This window comes from Colletes latitarsis, chromosome 6 (genome assembly GCF_051014445.1).
Source record: "Colletes latitarsis isolate SP2378_abdomen chromosome 6, iyColLati1, whole genome shotgun sequence".
NCBI lineage: Eukaryota > Metazoa > Arthropoda > Insecta > Hymenoptera > Colletidae > Colletes > Colletes latitarsis.
The window spans coordinates 8,814,163-8,837,514 of NC_135139.1; the positions used below are offsets into that span (position 1 = coordinate 8,814,163).

The 23,352-nt window shown below is 32.7% G+C and overlaps 2 protein-coding genes across 2 annotated transcripts in view; both read left to right on the forward strand.

Annotated features, from left to right (window-relative positions):
• The window catches only part of Hr3 (nuclear hormone receptor 3 ROR-beta), a 315,339-nt gene that overhangs the window by 7,848 nt on the left and 284,139 nt on the right, over window positions 1-23,352 (forward strand). The window lies entirely within an intron of this gene.
• LOC143342823 (uncharacterized) lies at window positions 5,501-6,031 on the forward strand. Its single transcript, XM_076767088.1, has one exon. The coding sequence runs from the start codon at window positions 5,501-5,503 to the stop codon at window positions 6,029-6,031; it is 531 nt and encodes a 176-aa protein (XP_076623203.1).

A 23,352-nucleotide genomic window follows, 5' to 3' on the forward strand; every position in this document is an offset into this window, starting at 1 on the left:
CCCTTGGGAGATTCTAGGAGCCAAAATAAGACGAAGATCAAGAATACCAATTTGTTGATTGAGACTTCGTTAAAAAGTTATTAACGTTTAAAGTTGCGCCTGTAGAACGGCAATCTGCGAACAGCTGCGTGCTCGTGATAGTGGTTCTCATTCAGTCTCTGAATCTCGTTCACTCTACTTACTGACGTATCGACAATCTTACAGTTTTGTGAATGAGTACCACTATCACGCGTACGCAGCTGTTCGCAGATAACCGTTCTACAAGCAGAACTTTAAACGTTAATAACTTTATAACGAAGTCTCAATCAACAAATTGGTATTCTTGATTTTCGTCTTATTTTTGCTTCTAAAATCTCCCATTAAAATTTTTCCCAGAGATGACCGAACATATGTATAGATTATTTAAATAACATTTAAAATAAAGGGCGTACTTCCGAAAAGGACATACTTCTGATTTTTTTAATACTTAATGAAATACGATATTATTTATGGGATGACTTTATACATGTACGGTAAAAAAATAATCGTTATGTATATAATATTACTGTAGAGAATATTATGTTGCGATTAAAGAAACATACGATATTAACAAATATACAAGTTTAAAGATTGTACTCTGTAATTGACTAATTAATTTCAATGTCCATATTGGAATACGAATATATCGAATATTAAATATTATAGTATCGAATATGCAGATATAATGAATATGAATATAATGCTCGTATTTCAATAAGAATAATGTATCAGGTCACGAAGTTCGTATTAAAATACGGATAAACAGAAAATGTTATGGATGCGATATCTCGTTATTAATATTTGACAAGGAATACGTTTCAGTGAACAATTTCGTGAATTCCGAAATTCGTGTTGTCTTGATTGTACTAAAATTTTTGTTTTAAACGAGATGAAATATTGTTCCACTTTTTCCTTAAAATTTGTTCTAGATTTTTATTAAAAAATTAATAGTGGTATTACATATTGTCATAACATAATATTTCTCCCTACGATGTGTTTAATTCGCCATTCATATGTTGCCTTCTTAATAATAAATATTTATGTTCTAATTGATGGGTTCCTTTTGCAATATGATTCCAATTGCAGATGACCCAAATTATGAAGCGTGACACGTAAAAAGTTTTTCAAGAAATTTATTTAAAATTCACCAGATATACAAAAATTCCCAGAGAATTATAAAACATTATATTACAGAACCTCAAACCAGAGTACAGATATTTTCGGTCGATTTTTTATGATTTTCCAGTGATCAATACTGCTAAAAAGTAGCGTTATATGTGATTTATTTTATTTTGAATGGCTGAATTTAATTAAATTCTAAAAGTTTGAACTTTCTGAGTCTCATTTTTTCATTGTATTTGAAGCATTATTGTGTACTGTATTTAAGAAATAAAAATTTATTTTTAATTTTCGACGTTGCAAACTTGATTTTTCAGTCGGAACAAAATTTATTCAGAAAGGTCAATCCTTTACAAATTAAACTGCAGAATACATCTGAATACGATAAGTAGTTTTCGAGATAAAAATTCCTAAGAACAACTTATTAATTTCACCAAATTTTTTAGACGAATTTGAAACCAGTAAAATGATGACTTAAACTACCTCTAATATTGTATGGACTACATCATATTTAATTTTGAACAAAATCCCAGACCTTCTTTGGCGTAGAATGACCCATTTAAATTAATTTACAGTGGTAGATTTGGTTGAATAACAAAATATATTTTTGTTTTGCTTTTGGAACGAAGGTTATTTGGCTTACCTTAACTGATCTGCTTGAACTCGTATTTAAGTTAGCTGAGAAAAATAAATTTCCCCATATATTCTGCAGTGAATAGCTGGTAAGGACTGGCTTTACGATTTCCTTAATAAGCATAAAACACTATCATTACAAAGTCTTGAGAAAACATTCATTGCGCGTGCAAAGGGCTGTAACCGTAGAGTCGTTGAAAAGTTTTTTGATCTGTTAGAGTGTGTTTATGAAAAATATAAACTCTTGCCCATTAATGTCCATAATATCGATGAAGCTGGCATCATGACAATGACAACAAACCCTCGAAAGTGTTAGCTCGTTACAAAAAGAAACAGGTGGGATCGTTAAGTTCAGTTGAAAGAGGCACTTTTATTACATTTGAATCATCTTCCCTAGAAAAGACTCTTCTAGAAAGAGGCAAATCCCTATGTTCTCCTGGATCATTTGCTGTTTACCACGAGAGTGGATAGATCCAAAAGGATAGCTTTATTATTTGGTTTAAAAAGTTAATTTTTTCACCCTACACCTGAACAGTTGGTGCTTTTACTTTTCGATAGTCATGCATCTCATGTAGAAAGTATAGTGCTAGTGAAACTTGCACGAAATAACAATGTTGTAATCTTGCGGCTCCATCGAGTGCATATTATAGACAGGTGGTCGAGAAATGGTTAATTGTTCACTCTGAACGGAACCATTCATCAAGTAATAAAACTTTTCGGAGCGCCATTCGTGAGAGCAGCTGTTGCTCAAACTGTTATCCATGGTTTTCAGAAAACTGGAATATTTCCATTCAATAGAGACGTGTTTCCTGATCGCGTCAATGCTCCTTCGAAGACCACTGACAGGCCTCTTAATGAGACGCAGCAGGAAATGTCACGAGTTCATTCCGACTCTACAGAATCTATGGTTGAGAAAGCTTCGACCATCGACATCAAAGGATGATGGCGCTCAGCCATCGATATCGCAATTTACAATTTCCCCTAACGTGCTCGTGCCTTTTTCTCGTGAGAAGAATAGGATACGGGAAAAAAACAATAGAAGGAAAGGAAAAACTGTAATATTAATTTCGTCTACAGAAGCAGACCTAACACAAAAGTAGAAACAAATTCTATAAAAAAAGAAACTTTTTAAGATACCCCTCGTTTTCGTCAAGAAACAAGAACAACAGGTTCAGCAAAAACAAAAATATAGAAGCAAGATACATTTTTAAAACGCATCATATAACTTGGAATGACAAATGGATTTTATAAAGTTTGATGAAGATCAAAAGCGTTATTTTAAAAATATAATGCTGATTGCTTAATGACCATCCGAGGCGCCTATTTATTATTATTTTCTATCATCTAGATCTACAATTGCAGTAATCCCTCTCTAACGTTCGCTGACTCGGTTTAGCGACGCGAACGTTATCGAGGGAAGTACTGTTTCAGGAATTGTCGACTGTTTTCCTTGATCGTCTCCATTGCTTTGCAGGCGAAAGTGAGAAACACTGAGAGCGAATCATACAGAGAAAAGTATTCAACAGTTCTTTCTACGTTATTCAATAAATTTCCCTCGTTGGATATTATTATTTCGATTTCGTCCAGGTTTCAAAATATTTTTCAATAAATGGTTTTGCAATATACAGGGTGTTCGACCACCCCTGGGAAAAATTTTAATGGGAGATTTTAGAGACCAAAATAAGACGAATATCAAGAATACCAATTTGTTGATTGAGGCTCCGTTAAAAAGTTATTAACATTCAAAGTTCCGCCTGTAGAACGACAATTTGGCCACCTACTCGAATTTTTTTCTCGAAAATGTGTAGGATTTCGGAGGTACGTTTATTCACCAAAACTGTTTGTAATTGACCCCCGCAGCTAAAAATAATTTTTTCAGAATAATTTGAAATTTTTGAATTTAATTTTGTTAATAACTTTTTAACGATTTTCGTCTTATTTTCGTCTCTAGAATCTCCCGTTAAAATTTTTCTCAGGGGTGGTCGGTCAAAAATTCAATTTTCTTATCAAATCCAGCTGATCCTTTTGCATCAGGAATTGATAAGCTACCAAATAAATAGGAAAGGGTTGTATTTAATAATGAAGAATACGTTTTAAACTAAGGTGTTACTCTTTTAATAAAGAAATAAAGTTAGTGCGAAAAAACGGTAATAACTTATGACTCAACCCAATAATTTCTCCAGTGTTTGTGTTGGACGAGCGCTCCTTTGCCCTCGACCGTATTCAAAGTCGATCCATCGACTATCGAGAGTTGAGCGTTCCGAGCGTCGAACCACGGACTTCCTACGCTTTTACGGGCGAACTGTCTCCGGAAAAACGCATGATTCATCGCGATCGAAAACCACGATGCACAACTCCGGTACCGCTAATAGAACAAAACAAGCCGTCAATGTATTGACTGCTTTAACAGATAAGATTACCGGGCACGGAGGTACCGGTTCTTGGAGCTATTGCTCGATAATACCGGTCGCAGTGTGCCATAGAAATTCGAACGAACAAGAAAAAATAAAGAGAGAAAAAGCTGGCAAAGGAAAGGAGAGAAAAAAATAGAATCGACTTCATACGCGCGATAGCGACGAATTACGAGTGCCCGTGAACCTCCGAGGATGATTTTGCGAACGGTGGGGATGCTGTACCGCTATGTGGCAGTGTTACATCGTCGATTTCCCCTTCCGCGCGGTTCACGGACCCTCCTGTCCCTCTCTTACATCATCGGGGACCCTCTCCAACTCGCTCTCACGACGGCCTCTCGCAGTCGGAGGCACAACGGTTACGTTTTACCGTTGCAGGCCGTTCGTTTGCTTGCTCGCACGGTATTCGTATAACCCGCGCGTCCGGTACCTCTATTCTATCGCACGCCCACATGCGTGATCGACCGCGCACACAATCCTAGAAAACGTTTATGCACAGACAGGGTTGCGAGGGAATAACGCGTGGCAATGCTTTCCACTAAAATTTTTCTCTTCGAGTCTGTGAAAACCACATGCACAAAAAAAAATGAACGTCATAAAAGCTTTGGCAAATTATAGCTGGGGAGCTGACCAAGAGATCATTATACAATCCTACCAAGCTTTAATCAGATCCAAATTCAACTAGGGGTCAATAGTTTATAACTCGGCTAAACCCAATACCCTGAAAACAATCGACTCAATTCATAACGCCGCTCTAAGAATAGCCACTGGAAGCTACAGGGCTAGCCCAATAAATAGCATATTGTTTGAATCAAGAGAACCATCATTAAAACAAAGAAGGAAATACCTAAGTCTAAAATACGCAGGCAAAATGTCCTTCACTCCAAATAATCCCATCTACAACAACATATTTACAAACAGATATATCCATCAACAAGCTAAAAACCCCAAGTTTCACTGTGATTATATCAACATCGACTATTCCATGTAAATTCAGGAAAGCAACTCCTTGGATCCTAAAAACACCAGAAACCAACGTCGACCTCGCAAAGCTTCCCAAAGACTAAATAAGCAGCACAGAACACAGATTTCACTTCCAACAACTATGCAACAAATACTCAAACCACCAAACGATATACACTGATGCATCGAAGACTGATCAGGGAGTAAGAGCTGCCATCGTCTGCGACACCACGACCAAAAAATTCCACCTCCCAATAACCTCATCCATTTTTACAGCAGAAGCCTGGGCAGTTCTTGAAGCTCTTAACCACATACGAAACCGCAATGTCTAACCTTCTATCATTTTCACCGACTCAATGAGTGTACTCATGGCAATAGCAAACGTAAATCGCGAAACCAAACATGAAGCCATTCTAAACATCCAATATACCTATACGGACCTCATCGATCACGGCAAACAAATAACCCTAGCCTGGGTTCCATCTCATCAAGGCATCAAAGGAAACGAGGCAGCCGACACAGCCGCCAAAGAAGTAACAGCATTTCCACCAGATAACACCGGCAGACAAGTTCCACACCAAGACCTCATTGTCGCATTACGCCATATCGAACAACAATCATGGAATAAAATATGGACCACATCTAAGAAAACAAAAACACACGACGTTACCCAAGACTTCTTCCAAATAATGCCTAGCAACAATATGAGAAGGAAAGACAGGATAATCATGGCCAGGCTTATTGTTAGAACTGGTCACTGCAAACTCACACATGAGTTCCTAATTAAGAAAACAGAACCACCAGTGCACTGTCTGCATGCAAATCATTATAACCAATTACCTACTATTCGAATGCAGAAGGTACAACATACAGAGACAAAAATATAAAATAACATCGACAGAAGTTCTAATGACAAAGAAACACATAGAAAATACCCTAAACTACCTAAAAGACATCAACATTTATCACTGTATATGACTGGACAGAAAAGAAGGAAACTGGTCCTAATCGTCGCTAATATTAACCCGCTATCCCTACTATTAAGGTATTTACAGGGCAAAACGTAATTTACAGTTGAAACTCCATTTATTTTGTTGTAAACAAAATTATGAGTACTTTATAGAAAATAAAGATCGTGACGACAAAAAGAATTTTAAAAGAAATAAAAGTTATTCCCAAAATTAGTTCTCCTAAAATTGCATTTAATATAGGAAATAAAATAGGGAAGAAAGTTAGTAAAAAAACAGTGCGATAAGTTAATCAGAAAAATGGGTATAAGAGAAGGGTTGCAAAAGCAAATTTAATATTTTCTAGTCCGATGGCAGACAAATTCTATGACGTAAGCCAAATAAAAGCCTCGATGAACAGAATTTTCAGACCACAGTGAATTACGGAGGCGGGGACGTTATAGTGCGGGGGTGTTTTTCCGCAGATAGAATGGGAAATTTAACAATCATTGATGGTATCACGAATAAAAATAAATACATAAATATTTTGAAAGAAAATTCAGATGCTTTTGCGGATTGCTTGAGACTTTGCATAATTTCATTTTTTATAAAGATAATGATCACTTTAAAAGTAATAGTCTCGTGTTTCTTTATTTTTTAAAATAAAATTTTGTACGATTACCAGTAATATTCTTGTTCGATATAGCGTTTCGACGATGTACGGATTTTAGTTATTCGACAACTAAACCAGTTTCAAATTTTGATGAATTGTTGCCTCAATAGGCCAATTGTGTCGACCACTTTCACATAATGTATGTTTCACGAGTAGAAAGCAAATTTTGGTGATATTGTGGTTAAATGACAACCAATATCGAATACGAGTTTTACATGATGACAGCATAATATTTACAATGATGACTCAATATTATTACTTTTCTCTAATTCACAGCACGTCAATCTTGTTGTTATTCTAAAATGAACATAAAGAACCATTCTGTCATCTTCTATCATATGCTACAATCAATGAAAGAAAGATAAAAGATGATGTGTTGTTTAATCTTCGAAGTTAACAAGTATAGAACAGTCAAACATCGATCATAACGATTTGTTTATGTAGCAATTTTTCTGTTCACGATTATTCAATGTATAAAACAACATTTGAAGGATCAGTAATATATTTTACTTTTCATCCATATTAAACATTATGTTTTCGTTGTATCTTTAAGTAGTTTTAAGATGTACTCTAAAAAAAGATAATTGTTTTACGAACAAACTCTGAAATATTTTCCAAATTAATTTATGGACGTTAACGTTTTCATCGCGATGCTTCGAATCGTATTTTCCCCTCTGCCTCGCGTTTCAAGTATTTTATGAGCTACTTCGGAGTTTAAATGTGCGTTGTTTTGAGTTGTATTTTCTTCGGTCTATTTTGAGGCTTATGTGCTCTCTACTCTATTTTAACTCTCGATATTTTCAGCTTCCTTTTGAGCCTTGACTGTTTAATATTCTACCGTAGACTTATAGTATTGTCCAAGCTGTTTTACACGTTCAATATCCTGCGTTATTATCAGTTGTGTTTTCATCACTCTAATTTGAGTTTTAAGTACTTTCAAGTCATTTTGGGCACGACTCTTTGTGACACGATTTTGAGTTTAGATACAATATACTTTACTTTGAATATTTTAATCTAATGGTTATTTCCAAACAATTCAATCATTATATTTGTTGCTTTATTTGTTATGTCGTAATTTGAAATACTTTAAAAGTATATATTTTCTTCGACTTGGTTTAAAGATTCAGGATATTGTAAGAATTTTAACAATAACGTCAATGATGCACTCTAACATTTTTCTAAATATTTCATCAATTTATTTATTGGAATATTACTAATTTCTGAATTATGCGCTGGAAGAGTTTGGTAGGAAAATATTGTTCTAAAATTTTCGAAATTGCGAAGAACATTGAGGAAAATTGATTTCTTGAAAAAGGGAAATAAAAATTTGTTGAAAAGTCTCAAGCATTCTCAAAACTATTCAATATTGCAATAGTTTCTTCAAATTTTGCAATCTTGAAACGTGAGTCGTTTTGCCTACGCTCGAAAAATAACAATTTCTACGGAGATCTACAACACGTTTCAATGTCGTTGGCTTTCTGAACTTTGCTGAAGTTCATTCTGTTGATGCATCACGCCTAGCTGACTACAAACTGCAACCGGTACTTTCATTCTGCTGTACGCCCACGTGCATCATCGATCGTAAACATGTAGCTACACAGGTACGAGTTTAATGGCGATGTCTAGGAGTTCGCGAGCTCCTATTGCATCATAATTAGATTATGAACAATTACAGAGTGCGAAAGGAAACACTGCAAGTGAAAGAAATCTGATTCTTCTCTACATTTTATTTTTGCCTGGTAAATAAAATTTTTTTTTATTATATAACAAGATTAAGAATTTGATTATTGCTAAATGCAAACAAGTTGATTCAATTCCCACCAAACAGTGTCGAACAAATTTTATTCACGAATAACGAATACAAATTTTGGATCGATTCGCAAAGAAACTTCTATGAACGTTTCGTTCATAAATTCATTTATGAATTAGAATTCATGAATTTTTTAAACTAAAACTTCAAAGAAGTTCGAGTCAAAATAAGTGAGTACATATTTAATGAATAAAGTGAGCGATTCTTTTGGTTGGTAGAAAAATATATAAAAATAACATATATTTAACATTTGATGTTTCTGCCCATGATATGAGTTTTCTTCAGAAGTTTTATTAAAATAATTAAAAACAAAATTGAAATGTATAAAAATAAAAAAGTTACAATTTCATAAAATAAATGGACTAACAAATAAGAATATCTCTTACTATGCATAACTTGATTACAATAAATCTTTCGAAAGATATTTAGAGAACGAAATCTTGATAATATTCCTAATAAAATATTTCATAGCAAATATCCACTGACAATATTCAAATTTTCTATATATGTATAAAACATATAAGTGTGTAATTCTTTACTGAGAAATGCTAAGTTACCAATCGAGAAAATTCGATCGAAAGAGTTCCAAACATTTTAGAAGTTTCCAAATTTGTTATTTCAAAATGAAATATAAACTAAAATTGGAAAGTTGCTATAAATAAAACATTTTAATCGGAATCCATATTATGATTTTATTGTTAATAGTGCTACTTCACAACAGTGTATCGTGGTACTGTTAAAATTACTTTTAAATTCTTTTGTTCTGTTCATCAGCTTCCTTCAAGTTCGTCCCACATATACTTGTCCGCAATTTATTACAATTAATTTTATGTATTACTTCCTTTTCGTTTTTATCTCTATGATCTTTAACTACTCTGATTATACCTTTTGAATTATAAATAGGTTTATTTGCAGTTTGTAGGTCGTATTTTCTGAATACCCATGAGATACTATAAAATGGTATAAGATAGGAAAATCGTAAAAGAAAATACTTTAAATAGAAACTAGTTAATAAACAATTCCATAATAAAAACGTATGATAAGGAAACTAACCATTGTTACAGTTAACAATGTGTTAACAATGGTATAACGTGTTTCAGAATTGTTTACTATGAGAAAATCCTAATATTTACAAAATTTTAAATAACACTATTGTGCTACTAAGGCATCCTTTTTTAAAGAACCTTTACTAAGGCTACCATAATTTCTAAAATATTGAGTATTTTTGTATGGAAAAAATTGTGGATATACTTCAAATATAGATCCAAATATATGTGTTCAAATTTAATTCAAAAATATTTCACCACTTCCCCCAAAAAATTTCAAAGGACCACTGAAAGGTTGTGTTCTAGTTTAGAGTACCCCTTTAACACTTCACCAATATGTGGATGATTTTTCACTAAGAAGCTAAAAAAATTAATTCTCAAGATTAGGTGTTAAAGAAAATAAATCTTGATAAGACTCTCGAAACTTAATAACGCTGTAAATTGTCTAGAAACAAAGTTTCATTTTCCTGGACATTGTGGGGGGTTCTGTGTGGCAACCAACGCGTTAAGATGGCGTTAACGGTGAGATATGAATCTTGTTATTTCCTAACAAAGGCGTAAAAATCGAGAGGTAGATATTTTCGTTCGTGTATGGCTATAGTCATTGGTTATCAGTCAATGAAATTAAGCGTTGTGAAGAACATAAAAGGGACAATGGGTTGCATCTAAAACTGCAGCCACAAAGAGCTGCAACAATCGGCTGCATTCGCGGCGTAACGCGGCAAAAACTCAAGATCAGAGTCCGATATCGAAAACTTCTGTACGCGCTTAACAAACAATGGAGTTCCTATTTAAGTGACTCCTACGCCTATGTACGACGACGTGTATACACGAACGTTGACGCACCTGGACGCACGGAGCGTTAGCTTTATTCGAAGAAAGATGAAGTACCGAGCTGAACGAGACGCCTGTCGAACCAAAGGTTCTTGACTCTGGGCCCGAACCGCCGAGGACCAGCGCCAGCCTTACGATTCCACTTGGCCAAAGTCGACGATGTAATTTCAAATCTATCATTCTGTCCTTGAACAAATATTTCTTGTCAGACTAACAAAAATACAGTAGAACTCCATTTATTGGAGATGTTCAATTTACTGAACTTCTTCTGTTATATAGGGTGTTCCGTAGGGTGGTACAAGCGAGTAGAGGGTGATTCTACGTGAAAAATTGAATCGAAAATGTAGAATAAAATTTTTTTATATGACTCTTTATTTTCGAAAAAAATAAGTTTGAAAATTTGTCGAGTACGCGTGCACTTGGACCAGCTTCAGCTCGATTTCATTGTAGATCACCTTCATTTTTGTTCATAAACGTTTTCAATGGATCGATGAACAGATTTCCAGAATTCGTCTAATTTATGAACTGTTGGAAGTGATATCCACATTGTTGCAAACATAACTGTGCTCTCTTTATTAAATTACATCGAACGTTTGCTAATGTGTTGTACAATTTTAATGGTTCAAACGCTACAATAATTTTTTGTTTTAATTGTTCAACGCTCGTCGTGTTATCAGTGCACACAATCATTGAAGCTAAATCAAGTGCACGCGTACTCGACAAATTTTCAAACTTGTTTTTTTCGAAAATAAAGAGTCATATAAAAAAATTTTATTCTATATTTTCGATTCAATTTTTCACGTAGAATCACCCCCTACTCGCTTATATTACCAGTTACGGAACACCCTGTATAAACGTCTTCTACGAGCGAAAATGCAAATACCTGTACCTCAGACAGTGGAAATTGCGATAACGAATTACATGCCTAGACATATCGATGTCCATGCTTTAAATATAGTTATTAAATGGCTGAAAATACAGTCGGGTGAAAATAAAATTAATTTACAGTGTTTGAAAGACTCGAAGGAGGATTTGTTAAGCCTTCAAATAAAGAATTAATTCTTAATCAAAGAAAGAGTTTATTTACGAAGCTTTATCTAATTACTGTCCTTACTAGATAGTTCCATGTTCATAAAAATTGAAATATTTTTAAATTTATGATCAAATTCACTTATCCGAACGAGAACTCCGATTATTTGAACAAAACATTGCAAGTAGTGGGGGTAACCAGTGAACTCCTTTTATGCAAACTATTTGACCCCCGTCGAGTTCGTTCCATTGTAATTGCAAACAAACAAGCAATGTCTGATCGCTGGTTTTGTTTAGAGATAAACATAGAAAATTATGTCCAGCGTTGTGTAAAATTTCAATTGAATTTATATAGGACTTGTAAATACATAGTAATTCTATTGCATTGTATCGTCGTATTGTAATTCAGTTTCTAATTTAACACTATTTCTATCGCGATTTTGTACACACCCATTTTTGTACAAAGTGTTTTTAATTTAAATTTAAATTTTGAAAGCTCCTAACCTTACGATTTAATTTACGTGCGTGTCATAGTCGAACACTAACTTTCCTATATGTATATCAGAACGAACAATCGATTTACAATTTAGCTTCGTTAGTTGGCTAGAGGACAATGGTCCAAAAAGTTACAAGTCTTTGAAAAATCATCAAATATTTACAGAGTGCAATTAATTTTACTACAAATATGAGTAATCTTTTTTGTCATTTTGGAAGTATAATTTTTGATCATTACTCTGATTCGATATTATAGGACAAGAGGTTTAATAAGTTAGTTAAAGTACAATGGAATTTGCAATTTTAATTGAAATAAAATGACGGAATACAGAGTTAATTAAAATGTGACAATATTTTGTTCATCGATCTAAAATTAATTTAGCCATGTATCGTGCCTCTTATTTTATAAAAAAAACGATACCTCGTTTCACCCTACTTTCCCCTGTCATTAAACTATTCGATAATATCAAATTATTTTGTCGAGATAATAAATTGTGAATCAGAGTCTGTAAGTATAGAAAATATGTTACAGTAAATTAAAATGTTCGCGTCGAACAGTTATAAGCTGGATTAAAATTAATTGTTGTAACAGTATGTGTCCTTCATGCTTTCGATGGTCGTATATTTTTCAATCGTACAAAATATCGCTTGGCCCAGAAGATACATTATCAACAAGGCTACAAACCGAATAATTACGATCGCTATTTATCTACCGACTCCAGTAATAACAATATATAGTTGGCGACTTAATATTCTATTCATCTAAGCTCGTTTCCTTCGCCTAACGCGTTAAACCGCCTTTATTCTTACCGTACAATGGAACAATTACCGTGCATCTAAAACACCACGAATCACTCTTTGGCTACGCTCGACTTCCCCGACACGCTTCAGCGATCGAAAAGCGTTTCCAATCGTACGGTTTCGGATGTTTGGAATGTGCCACATATTGTACTTAATACTGTCGACCAATAAAATGTAATACAATTATGCGGTGTCTGTAATTCTGAAGAATCACGTCGATGAATACACGAAACACGCTAAATAATGGAGACTCGTAATCGAAATCGTAAAAAATATGAATAAAAATTTAATACGAACTTGTATAGATTATAATCTTAATTTAAATTTGCTTATTTTATGAAATTTGTTTAAATTTTATAGTATATGTCGCTTCATTGACCAGTAGCATAATTCAAAATAAGATAATAGAATTTAAATCATTCTCTTTAGTATGATTTTCAATGGGCAACAGATATTAGTGTTATTAAAATAAGACGAAAATCAAGAATACCAATTTGTTGATGGAGGCTTCGTTAAAAAGTTATTAACAATTAAATTTATAAATTCCAATTCGTTCTGGAAAAATTATTTTCGGTTGCGGGGGCCAATTACAATCATTTTTGGTGAATATACATACCTCCAAAATTCTATCCACTTTCGAGAAAAAAAATCGGGTAGGTGCTGAAATTTTTCGGCGAAAAAAAAATTTTTCAAATCATTCTAAAAAAATTATTTTCAGTTGTGGGGCTCAATTACAATCATTTTTGATCATTACACATACCCCCGAAATCTTACGAACTTTCGAGAAAAAAATTCCTTACCGACAATCTAATTTCTGGCCAGAAATGTCTGCCCGAATTTTCATGCGCATCTTTAAAACGTTATAACTTCTGAACGGATTGGACGATTTTAATGCTTAAAAAAGCAAACTACGCGTATTTTGGTGGAGAATATGTACAAATCGCAAAAATATTCGAAAAGTTGGTCCTTAACTCCGCAAAATGAGAAATACCCCTTAAAAATGGTCCAATTTTCAAACAGCCATAACTCCTACAATTGTGAATATATTTCAATGAAACTTTTTTCTGAAGTAGAGGTCATGGGTACCTACAAAAAAGTATTAAACAACTTTTCTGTTGGGCGTCAAACAAAAATACTAAAAATGAAAAACGAATTTTCAAGAAAAATCGACAGGGTGTAGGTGCCTAATTTTTTCGACGAAAAAAAAATTTTTCAAATCGTTCTAAAAAAATTATTTCTAGGTTCTGAGGTCAATTACAATCATTTTTGGTCATTAGACATACCCTTGAAATCCTACCCACTTTCGAGAAAAAAATTCGAGACGGTGTGAAATTTTTCGACGGGGGAAAAAAATTTGAAATCGTTTTGGAAAAATTATTTTCGGTTGCGGGGGTCAATTACAATTATTTTTGGTGAATAGACATACCCCCGAAATCTTGCGCATTTTCGAGAAAACAAATTCAGTACGATCGGAACTTTAAACGTTAATAACTGTTTAATGAAGCCTTCATCAACAAATTGGTATTCTTGATTTTCGTCTTATTTTGGCCTTTAGAATCGCCCATTACAATTTTTTCCCAGGGGTGGCCGAACATCCTGTATATACATCTAATTTCAAAATATGCAATAAATCATAAGTGGGATAAATAAAACGAAAATTAAAAGAAGTATATGTATATGAGAACGAAATCTTTGTCTTTAAACTGGCTACACGAAACATACTCACAAAATACAGTACACATTGGAAATTCGATTTTTCAAATTTTATTTTTTGAGTCATTTCAAATAATAAGTAATAACACTGTCAATGACAAAACAGATTACAGCAATATAGTTATGATTTATCCCAGTCTTAGCTAGCATATAATTATTATTAAGCAATATTAAATAAACAGTTGTATACTCGAAACATTACTGAAATTATTATACCCAAATAGTTCAAATGTTATTTGTGTATTTTTTTTATTTATCTGTGATCTTGCGATTTGTCTGCGATGTGACTTACTGTACATCAAACTGGACATTTCTATAATTATTTTGCATCTTGTGTGTATAAACTAAGGGTAAACTAAATGTAGATTCATTGATATTTATTTCTCACCATTTTGGATATTTCTTGATCATTTTGACGAGATACAAACTAAAATTATAGTATAAAAACACATTATAATGAACATGTAGTAAATAGAAAAAGAATTTATATCGTAGTATATTACAAAATTGTATTGTAATATTAGTTTGTGTTCTCTAAGAAGACAAATAGTCGAAACGTGGAAAAAGGAGTGACATTATTACTTCTGAAAAAATGTACTTCTATAATCAAAAAGTCTACACCTTAACTTTGTATAGTACAAAGATGTATATCTAACAAAACGTGTTCTATAGAAGAGAGAATGGAAAGACGAGTTCTCTGTTATTTTCAACAACGTACGTGGGAGCACAAACGCGAAGAGAAGAGAAGAACGTTAGTCAAAATCATGTCCTTGGGATTACAATGCGGAAGATATTATTTACAGCGGGAGGATAATTCTCCTGGTCGTTTAAGTAGGCGAACAAGAGGTTCAGACGACAAGGAGTCAGACCGGATTACGAACCGGAAGGGTGGACGCAGAAAGCAGCGTTTTCGCTCGTAACTGAAATTCTGTCTCGAAGACATGATTTGAAAAGAGTTTGATACAGTAAAATCTAGAATTATACTATCTTCTTGCGAGAGAAATCGAAAAAAAAATTTCGTTCCAATAAACAGAGTTCTACTGTGCACGATTTTACATGTTTATCGTAGCGAAGAGATCATTGAGATCTTGGATGACCAGCGTGAAGTTAAAAGAAGCGACGAAAAAAGTGCGAAGAGAACGGGTCCAGGAACAAAGATCAAGTGAAGTGTAAAACGGAAGATCGGCAAACAGAGTCGATATTTGCCGTTAAGAGATACGAAAAAATCATTCATCGCGATGAATCGGCCAATAGCGCGACGCCAGGTCATTGTGATGGGGTTGTGCGCGGTTAAAATCGATCGTTGCTTCGCGGTCGTTTACGGTAATATTGTCGACAAGCTTATTGCGGCCGAGATCAAGGAACCGTCGACTGTCGACGTGTTCGTTGTGATTCAATGACAATCAGTGGGCCGGATCGAGAAATTTAACGACATTTTTGAACCAAGAAATATATCAGGAATAGAAAAATGAACTGTTCACGAAAATGAAATTACTCCCTTCTAACAGAGAATAATTATTCATAATTTAACACGCTTATGTTTATTAAATTAGTCTTTTTAATAACGTTTCGAGTTAAATTGTTTGGAAGAGGTTTCAAAAATTTATTTCATGACTTAGTCTGCAGTTCTTTTTGATGATATCGTAAATTGAAACAATGATTAAACTGATTACTCGAAAGCATCGAAAAATATTATTAAAAATTGTTATAATATTTATGATTGTATACGTATACAGTGTATTCCACATATTTTTCCCAACTGAAGATATAGGAATTAATTTGTTTTTTTAAATAGTATGTCCAATTTTGTATGCTTGATTATGAAACAATTATGCATTCTGAGTTTAAAAGTATTAAAATATATTTAATCTAAAATGTACCGTTTACAAGATATTTGACTTTGTCCATCTTATTACCTTTATTACGAGATATGTACAAAAATATGTTTAGGATTAAGGTGGATAAGATACGTTGTACACACTATATAATACATAGAATCGTAGACATTAATATATTATATAATTAATACAATTTTCAAGAAATTCGTTTCCCTTTTTTACTTGATTTTGTAAAGAAATTTGAAATGGCAATATATATTTATAAAATACTACATTCAAAAATTCCATTTAGAAATACTAAGCATTGTTCTAATAATTTTCAATAGATTTCGTATTTTTTCTAACAGATCATAAATGTTATTGTATATATTCATATATATATTAACGTTTGTGCATTGGTGCAAAAGACAAATATTTTGAACATATTCTCTGTTAATTAACGTTAGATCCATTTTTTCACCTTGCTTTTCCTATTATTATACATATATTTTAGTTTTTCCTCATTACGTTCAATAAAAGTTTGAAAATAAGAATAATTATTTCTTCAATGGCTTAGACATTATGAAAAATGAAAATATTGCTGAAAGTAAGATAATAATGTTAAAAGTTTGGGATCTTGGAGCTGGATTATTAGCTTTCCAGGGTCATGAATTATCCACGTCTTCTTTAGAGTGTGGATTTACTCTGTGAAGTATTACCGTGCATTTGTGAATCACCCTATATCTTTCAACATGTTTCTTCTGCGGACAATTACACCGATTAACGAAATATTTGCGCTTTCTTTATCTCGATCATCAATCTCAAATGATATAAAAATCCATATAATCTACGGCCGTAGTACACAGGATTAGCACGAATAAAGATGACCATATAATACATTAAATCTCTAATTATACGAACGTTCCCGTTGTGAGCAATAAATTCCTGAAGAAATGGAAACATGTTTCAACGAACGCATAACGGTTCGCAGATATTTTAGGATTGCCTATGGAACAAAGTATGTTGTCAGGTCCTTTCCATCACTCACTGGTCGGAAGTTCCAGAAAACTGGCCAAAACTGATTTTTTAATTTCGTTCTTCGAATCAATGCAAATTTATTAAGGAGTTATTTCTCTCCAAATTAAAATTTGTTAAATTTAAATTTGGTTTCTTAGAAATTTTTGTTATAAGACGGACACTTTCGTCTCTTTGTTTAAAGACAATTCATAATTTTTTTCGTACAAAAATACTACAAATTACGAGACTTCCAATGAATTCAGTGAGGGCTATGAAAAAAATCAAAAAGCATTTTATTCGATATAGATGTGATTGTGGTTACAACTCGAATCGTGCAAAAATTTGATAACACTTTAAAATCAAATAATCGACATTTTGTGTTTTTTCTTTACATTTAGCAAAAAATAATACAAAAATTTGATAAAAATTTGTTCCACCGAAACAATTGTATCGTCAACATTTTTAAATATTTTATTACAAAAAAGAAATTGTATAGAAGCATAGATGCTAAAATCTGCATAGAAATCTGGTACAGAAGTCGCTTTTTTTTAATTCCAAAGAACATATCAAATATCGACTAGTCTAATATGAATATTTTTATATTATTTAAAGTTTGAATAGTAAACGTTGGAATACTTTTGTCAACCACTCTATACACAAGCTCTTTTTGTCCCGGAGTGTACTCTTTACGGTTTCTGACACTTGCAGTCAAACAGGCAGTAAACGGAAATAGTGATATTTGCATTTCGGTCAGTTTTTTCAGAATTTCCAATTAACTATGGGTTGGGTTCAATTGATTTTTGACACTCGACGCGTTTTTTCGTACAAAGAGAGGCAGGAACGGGACAGAAACACAGCCAGCAATTAATCACGCGACCTGTCGATTCCATTGGCACGCGATCCACGATTATCCAAAATTGCTGAGCACAACGTTCTATAACTAAATACCTGTAGCTCCCACTTTACGAGAGCCAGGCTAGCCTTGGGTTCGGCGCCAAAGACCGGCCCGAGGTCAACGACCATCGGAATATTCACGTTCGGCCGGCAGGCAGTCAGGCTTGGCCTCAGCGATTCCTCGCTCTTCAGATTATTGCAAATCTGCGGATTCGTTAAATGTCCGTACACGCGATAGCCGATACTATTAAATCAGTTTTAACAATGGAACGGGTCGAGGAGCTTCGACGGATCGACGTTAATACCGTCTTCCGGGATATCGGAGCACCGGCGTCGTGATCGTTTCACCGTTTGAGATATCTTCCGAGTGACGTTTCAATTAATTATGAAGCTAAAATTAATCGAACGACTCGTTTCAGGAATAAATAGAAAAATGTTCCATGAAACGAACAAAAATAATGTCCATTTTTAAATTTTTTCCGCATCTACTGAAAATTAAATAACTACTGATAAATATTGCATTGAACGACTGATTTCAGAATCGAATAAGTGGAAATATCTTTCTTGAAATAAACGAAAATTTTTAATTTCCATTCCCCCCTCCCCCATTTTTAGAATCAAACAATGACTTATAGATTCATTTTGGAAGCACAATTACGGAATATTACTAATCGATTAATATTACTTTGAACGACTAATTTCAGGATCGAATAAATGGAAATATGTTTCTTAAAATGAACAAAAATCTTCTAGCTTCCAGTTTTTCCTCCATTTTTAGAACAAAACGATAATTTATGATTCATTTTGTAAACATAACTACTGAAAATTACCAGTCGATAGATATTATCTACAATATTTTTGTATCGCTCGTTTCTTCTTCTCAATTTGGTTTTTTCTTATAACTTTCCTACAACTGTTTTTTTTATTAATCATTTAAAACCATACACACAATTTTATGTGCTTTACAATGCTTAGTGTAATGAATATACATATCTATAGAGAAAAACAAATCAAAAATAAATTTTCCATTAAAATAGTCTTATCTACATATCATTGATATGTTAGTCATATTTATACATTGCAAATTTGATTTTTAACATAAAATAATTAATTGAAACAAATATTTTTCTGTACATATAATAGAAATGAAACAAACTATATATATTTTTAAATACATGTAAACATAAACAAATAAGAAACAGATGAAACATTTACAATCAAATACAATTCATTGTTTAAATAACTTATAGCGATAACTTTATTATTTGTTATTGCTTACCGATTCTGAAAACAAAGTTCGATATAATGAATATAGAGTGGTTCTCACGAACTCTATCCATTCAAATATCTTCAAAACTGTTAATGATATCAGAAAATATTTGAGACAAAAATTAACAAAGTTTTGATGGATGCATAATCTGCAATAATTTGTTCTTTCTATGAAGGTTATTAATGTTTTTTTTAAATTTAAATCATATATTTTTTAATGCATCATTCGATGTAACTATTCATTTCCAGTGGAAAACTATTAAGCCATTTATGGTGAAAAATAATTAGTTTAGAAGATATTTCAACGTAAATATTGACACTTCTAAATTATTAGGTTGAAATATTGGTTAAATTAATGCTTTCTTGTCATAAATAATGCTGTACTTCTTCCTTGAATATGAGGAGTTGAATTGATTAATACATTAAAAAATACTGAATGTCATATGAGGGAGAAAATTGTTTTAGAAATATTTACATTTATATATCTTTTAAACTAATGGTTTTTACATAAATGACTGTACAGAGTATTTGACCACCACTGAGAAAAATTTTAATAGAAGCTTCTGGAAGCCAAAATAAGATGAAAATCAAGAATAATAATTTGTTGATGGAGGTATCGTTAAAAAGTTATTAACGTTTAAATTGCCGCCCATACTGAATTTTTTTTCTCGAAAGTGCGTAGGAAATCGAGGGTATGTCTGTTCACTAAAAATGCTTATAATTGACCCCCGCAACCAAACATAATTTTTTCAGAATGATGTGAAATTTTTTAATAACTTTTCAACGAAGCCTCAATCAGGAAATTGATATTCTTGATTTTCGTCTTATTTTGGCCTCTAGAATCTCCCACTAAAATTTTTCCCAGGGGTGGCCGAACACCCTGTATACTTCTCTACAAGAAATGAAGAGCTGCATTGAATAGTGGATTAAAAAATCTATCATTGTATTAAGTAACAAACCAACTAATTGCATCAAATTATGCTTCACTCGAAGCCGTTTAATTCTTGTGTGAAATATTTTTCAGGATCATCAACAATTTTGAAGATATTTTAATGGATACAGTTCGTGAGATACACTTTATATCCTAATGACAGGTTTCAATAAAAATATGTGCAATCAATGTCCGCAACTGCACCTTTTTTTTAAATAGAAAAATATAAATGATAAAAAGATTTAAACAACGAGTAGTTCAATTTAAAAAATTCGTGAAATCAAGCTCACTTTTCGAGTATCTAACTGTACAATTACCTCTCAAAAACAGAATCACAGAGTTTCACAAACAGCGATGGAACAATACGATAAAAAGGAAACAACGACTACGGTCTACATAATATCCAGCCGGTGTGGATTTAGTTGGATTAAAATCTGCGTGTCTCGTTCCATCTTTTCTTTTCGCAGTGCATGATTTCGATACCGCTAAGATTCTTCACGCGGCTAATTGGCATTACGTGAACAATTCATTAGGGGAGCGATGCACGCTCGGAATTAGTCGGTAATCAACGTGGCCTTCTTTAGAATCGGATGGTCGTTTTGCAATAACTGTGCTGTTAAGGCGTTGACTCGAAAAATGAATCGCTGTTGGGTGTTTGAATTTTAATACGCCGCGGAATCATTAACTCTGCACGAAGCTTAATTAACCGACCGTCGGAATTGATAATCCATGCAACAGAAGGAGTCCCAAAATGAAAGTACACCGTTAAGGAACGAACGACATCGTCAGAGACATCAACGTTTCGTTCCGTATAAAAATCTAGAAATGAAAATATTTTATCGAAATTATTTGAATTAACATTTAAATATCAAACCGCGAAATGCCAATTAGCCGCGTTTATTATTCTTGTTAATCGTTTAACCTTAAAACGGTCGACTACTTAACTGAAAGTCTGTTTAAAGGACCACAGAATATTCTTTTTAATACACTGTAAAAAATTATATATTCTTTTAAAACTGTTTATTTATAGCAATTTATACAAATTTCATTATGGTGTTTTTTTACATACAAAGTTTATACATTTGTCACATTTTAGAAAACTTTTGTTATCAGATTCATTACAGCCGATGCTGAAGCAATAGATTATAAAAAATATGTTTTCTTTTATTTTTTTTTGTACAATATACTCATGAATAAGTGCAATTCCCAAATTTTCTACGTATAAACGTTTTTTTGTGGGAAAGGTCGTTTTCCATGAGCGACAAAAAAGGATAACTGGCAAAACCTTCAGGCAAAAACGACTTTAATGTGGGCTCGAGAATGAAACCTTAAATCGTGAAATGGTAAAAGACTTTTCGACTCCTTTTTCTATGAAAAATTTGTTGCTATCACCTTGTATAATTCAAGGCTACAGAATCATCCGAAACGATCGAAGAACACAAGATAAGAATTTAATAATAATATCGATACAAATATAGTCGACATTACTTATTAGATAAAAGAGCAAGTGGAAACGCTATAGAATCATCATCGTATGTTTATAGGAGTATCCGCTGATTAAACAGGAAATTACTAATTACAGGATATAACAATGAATATACGCTTTGAAACCACGAAAATAATTGTGTAAACTACCACATCCTTCCTTTTCAAGGCAACAAGTTTTCGTAGTATGTTTGCTATCTCAAAAGCCTCGAACAAGCATGATTCATGACACACAGCACACAAGGATGATGAGAAAAGCACCAAAAACTACATAATAGAGACTCAGAAGTAAAAATCAGTTTAAACTATTTATATAAAGATTGCTTATCGTATTAAAAATGAACATTATAATACAAGTATCTCTATAACATTATAAAGTCGTTTTATTTTTAATTTTAACGATTTCATTAATTTTAAAATAAACATTTATAAATGTAATACAATGTTCTGTATTCTCGTTGCATGATAAATCAATCACTTTTTAATGTTAATATCAGGGATTTTATTGAAATTAAGTATGACAATTGAATTGAATTGGTATTTTTTTGTTCCAAACGAGAAAGATTGGTTTTTTGGGCTTTTCCTATTAAACTAAAAACGTCATTTTTTCATTGTGAAAGTTATATAAATATTTTTGTTTTATAAAATTCAAGTCATAATGTACTTGTAAACTTTTGAAAAGATATCAACGTGTTTCGAGAAGCTTCTTTTACAAATTCATGTTATTTTTGTGACGGGAGTTCTATAATTGGCAACATAATGAGCTGTTAAAAGGTTTGGTGTTCGTTTTAGGTAATCGACTCACGTTTCTGGCTGGTACGGTCAGCGGACCATACCGTTCTCACATTATATTTCAATGAACCTCCCGTTAACGCGTCCCGATTTGACAGTACTCTCTTGTAGTTAGAAAACCTTTTTTTTATGCTACTTACATAACAAACGTTGCTTTCAGAAGTTTAACCTGCATAGATAGCTGTGCATTACTTACAGTTATGGTAACTTCACGATGAAATCTTATTTCATTAAGAAGGAAAAGATCATACATTTCCATAGATTTATAATTTAATTACTGTAAATACAATTTTAACACATTCAGCCTTATGTTGGGCCCTTTCCAAAAACATACATGGCCTAAAATTAAAATATATGAAAATTTATTCGATTGTTTATATGTATTAAAATTAATAGTATATTATCTTTTGAAATTATAATTATTATTGGAAGCTGAAATTAACTTTGAAAAAATACATCCTTGTATCTTAAAATAAACTTAAACTTAAATTTAGAATTCTTTATCGTTAATTGAACTTAATGAAAACTGGTACTTTTCACTCTCCCAAGTATTCCATCAATTTTAATGTATATGAAACTCTGCACGCATTACTAAACAGTACAATTAATTCAAATATATTTTAATTCTAGATAATGCCATATAAATGCAGTTCTA

Excerpts from the sequence above, each read along its gene's own strand:
- LOC143342823 (XM_076767088.1), top strand. The coding sequence starts at position 5,501 with ATGAGTGTACTCATGGCAATAGCAAACGTAAATCGCGAAACCAAACAT.